At 33.8% G+C, this 3,772-nt stretch overlaps 1 protein-coding gene across 1 annotated transcript; it reads right to left on the bottom strand.

Moving 5' to 3' along the window:
• Positions 1–213: 213 nt before the first annotated feature.
• On the bottom strand, positions 214–2,646 carry LOC135211239 (mitochondrial import inner membrane translocase subunit TIM44-like; the record flags this gene model as incomplete). Its single annotated transcript, XM_064244512.1, is given in 3 exon segments — positions 214–351; positions 1,996–2,088; positions 2,530–2,646. Coding segments are annotated over 3 exon segments (348 nt in total), but the record flags the coding sequence as incomplete, so codon positions are not given.
• Positions 2,647–3,772: the final 1,126 nt, after the last annotated feature.

Raw genomic sequence — 3,772 nt, 5'->3', positions numbered from 1 at the left:
AGGTGAGGCAAACTTACTTTCAGTCATAAAACTTATTTTCTTCCTTTGTCAGCAGCCTTTCTTACTTTAAATTCTTAGTGTAATTTACCTTTTCTAAAAAATAAATAAAACACTAATTTACACATAGTAAGTCACAGCTATTTCTCAATAATAATTTGAACATCACAGCTATTTCTGAATAATTTGAACACTTGGGTCTGGCAGCTACTAAACTTAAACAAATTGTTCAGTACTCTGTGCAGAGAGATCTAATATCCTCCAAGCGGAACGAGAATCCAATTCAGTTTGGTCACGGCAAAGTACCCATACATACTGAACCCTTAAAACTTTACTAGGATCTCCTTCTACCACCTGTAGAGAAAAAACAAACATTAAAATGTTTAGTTAATGATTTCAACTTTTTCCTACAAACTATTTTGATAGCATAGGTTTTTTATATTAACCAATTTACAATTTAATAACCCACTCCTTATGCTTAAGGGATACTCCTATACAAAAGGTAATAGTTTATATTTCTGTCGTAACAATTACCCGTGTGTGTGTGTGTGTGTGGAAATATTATCCGTAATTGTAAATGCACTGAAGAAATTTAGCAACACCAATAAAAATAATTTAAAAAGTACATTACAGTAATAAGAGTATGTACACTCAGTGCAGACAATAGAATGTAAGTGCTGTTGGAGATTGCATTCAAGGCAGCAAAGGGGAAACAGTAAAGGTGAAAATGTAAAAATAATGAAAGCTATTGAAACGCTATACTTAACATACATAATGACCAATGAACAAAAATGATTGAAAAAGTTGTTTATAATAGTATTATATATAACCCTTGTGATAAGACAATTACATGCAACTAAAATTACTAGTATAAGCTGTAACCTCAGATGTTTACTGACATACCATGCCAGCAAACAGAATGCATCAACCAGTAGAACATAGACTGATGCATAGTAATTATGTTTGGAGACGTATTTTCACTAAGGTAAAATTAACTAGTGAACAAATCCACTTATGAACAACTCAGAACACAACTTGTTCTTAAGAAGGGGAGTGTCTGTCTGGTAAGAAGGGAACAGAAAACACCAAGCCAACTTACTAGAGCTGAAGGTGGTGTTATTGGCCTTTTAGGCATTTGTCAAGGCTGTAGCAAGTTAGTTGGAGTTGCAGTGAACAATTTTCCAACAGTTACTTTTCTAAGGAATCTCAGAACTGCTGTTAGTTATTGATACAGACCTCTCCATGGACTAAGGCAAAAGACACGTTAGAACTAAGGCTCATAGCAGGTAAACAAGTGTCGTGGATGACAGTCTCAGCACATAACCAATTTTAGACTTCAGAAAAGTTATTGGATCCAAGAATACAAGGCATCTGGCTGCTTCAAGTTATGCTCTAACGACCCTTTTTTTCCAGTACGCTCTTAGTGAACTTTTTTTGTGCCAAACAGAACTACAAGCTCCAGGAATGGTCCCAGGACAGCCTCCATTTATACAAATCTTCCCATCTGGCTTTCTGAGACAAGTCCTGACTGGAATGATTCTTACCACTCAACTATGACTCTCAAAGTGCTGGTATCGGATCTACAACAGCTGGTGGAGTATTGCAAGATAGTTTTGTCAAGGAAGCTCCCAATACAGCCTTGTTCCAACAAATTCTACATAAATCTAGGATGTCTGGAAGTTATCAAGGAAGCGCTTTAAAATACAGAGCTTTTCAGATATTGATGCCAACCCAAATTGCTCCCTCCTATCTACAACCCATCAAGCACTACCAGGCTTAATGGGCAATTACTATATGTACTGGTGTCACGGAAATGGCATTAATCCTGTGTTCACAACTGGTAACTTGTTTATCCACTTTTGTCAGTCTCCACATTTGAAGGCTACAAGATGGTTTTCTTACAAGTTTTAGAGCCTTGAAGGATTGAAGTCACAGCCTCCAGGGAGTTCAGCAAGCTTTTCAAAAACTTGCAGAAATAACAAGTCTCTTAAATTGTACCTTACCTTGGTCCTTCACAGCCTCTGGCTTGAAGATTTCAGAACTGGCACGTCTAAAGAGACACTGATCACAATTTGTGTATAAAAATGTGCTCTGTGATCACAAAGTGTGTATAAAAATGCGCTCTATGTTATAGCATCTAAATTTTTATCATGCCTGCATAGAACATTTGCAGTGGTTCTCAATTTTTCTCTCAATTTCTACCCTACATTTGAGTAAAGTAAAGGCCTTCAACCACCATCTGGTCCTCACATATTCAGAGAAGGTAAACATCACCTATTCCTTGAGTCAGTATAATAGTTGATGTTTTGTAAATTATTATAATTCTAAAAATAATAATCACTTGCACTATTGTACTGCTCAATGAACACACATCATAGTAAGTGTTACACACTTCAGAACCTTCCTCGCATAAAATGAACACACATTATAGTAAGTGTTACACACTTCAGAACCTTCCTTGCATATCAGAAATTTGGCATGTTAGAGAATTGACTTTACAGTTCTTCATATGGCTACAGCATTTATACATACCTCTCCTTTGCTATTACGCAAACACATGATTTGTTGTGACTGGAATGATACTGCCAGAACTGGACCTTCATCCATAACTTTTCCCATTACCAAATCAACGTTGTCAACATCTAAAACCTGAAAAGCAAAATGCTGAAGGTATAGTAAAATCACATGACTCAAGTATAATCTTAATAACAATAAATTACTTGGTATTTCATTCAGTTTAAGTAGCATGGATTTATCCTAATGTCTTGCTTTCCAAATACTATTACAACCCTACTTATTGAAAGTGATGATTTTACTACATAATTACTGAGAAAATATCTTTTTCCCAATGTTGCATTGCAATTCAGTCCAAATAAGATACAACTAGTTAAGTTGATATGTAGACTTTAAATTTATATAAAGTGAGCCTAGCCATGAAAACTACATCATTTCACTATTTTATTAACTGGTCTAGCTCCTTGGATGAAGAGAACCCACCCCAATGAATGTTATACTTTTTGTAAAATAAATATGAATCTTTGACATTCAACTTCTGACATGCCCCTGATTCACCCTTTTGATTCTTCCAGTCAAGCAATAGATAAAGAAACATAAATAACATTAACATGTTTTCAGGTAACAAAATGAAAATCAAATTTAGACCGAATCCAACACTGACCTATTTTGATTTTCTGTTTGGAAGTGAGAACTGATAAAAGTTTCTTTATACTGGAAGGTGAACAACAAATATCATCTCTAAGACTCAAGACTTGAAATGACTTTTAGACAGCTACCAAACATTATTGACAGTTATCTGGCAAAACAAACTAAAGGTGAATCAACAGATGAAATTAAACATTCTACCAAACAATGAAGATAAATAAACGAAAATATGGTACAAGCATATTACTCAACAACGAAGGTGAACTAAGTGAAAAAAATATCTTATTATTAGTCAATAAAAAAGATAGAAGCATGTGCATACTGTGGACAAAATGATCAAACATAAACTGTGGTCAGAATCACCATACAAGATCTATTCTTAGTTAAAGAAAACTAATTAACACGATAGGAAACCATATATATGAAATAACATTCTACTATACAGTTAAACTAGGCTATAAAAAACAAAAAAAAAAAAAAAAAAAAAAAAAAAAAAAAAAAAAAAAAAAAAAAAAAAAAAAAAAAGCATGAACATGACACCCCTATTAGATAAAAAATAAAAAAATAAAAATCCACAAACTGCAGATGTAACTAATAAGAATAACCATTCTAA

Source organism: Macrobrachium nipponense, chromosome 19, assembly GCF_015104395.2.
Source record: "Macrobrachium nipponense isolate FS-2020 chromosome 19, ASM1510439v2, whole genome shotgun sequence".
In the NCBI taxonomy this organism is placed as follows: domain Eukaryota; kingdom Metazoa; phylum Arthropoda; class Malacostraca; order Decapoda; family Palaemonidae; genus Macrobrachium; species Macrobrachium nipponense.
The sequence above is the reverse complement of the archived record's forward strand: the minus strand, read 5'-3'. Positions and strand labels throughout refer to the sequence as shown.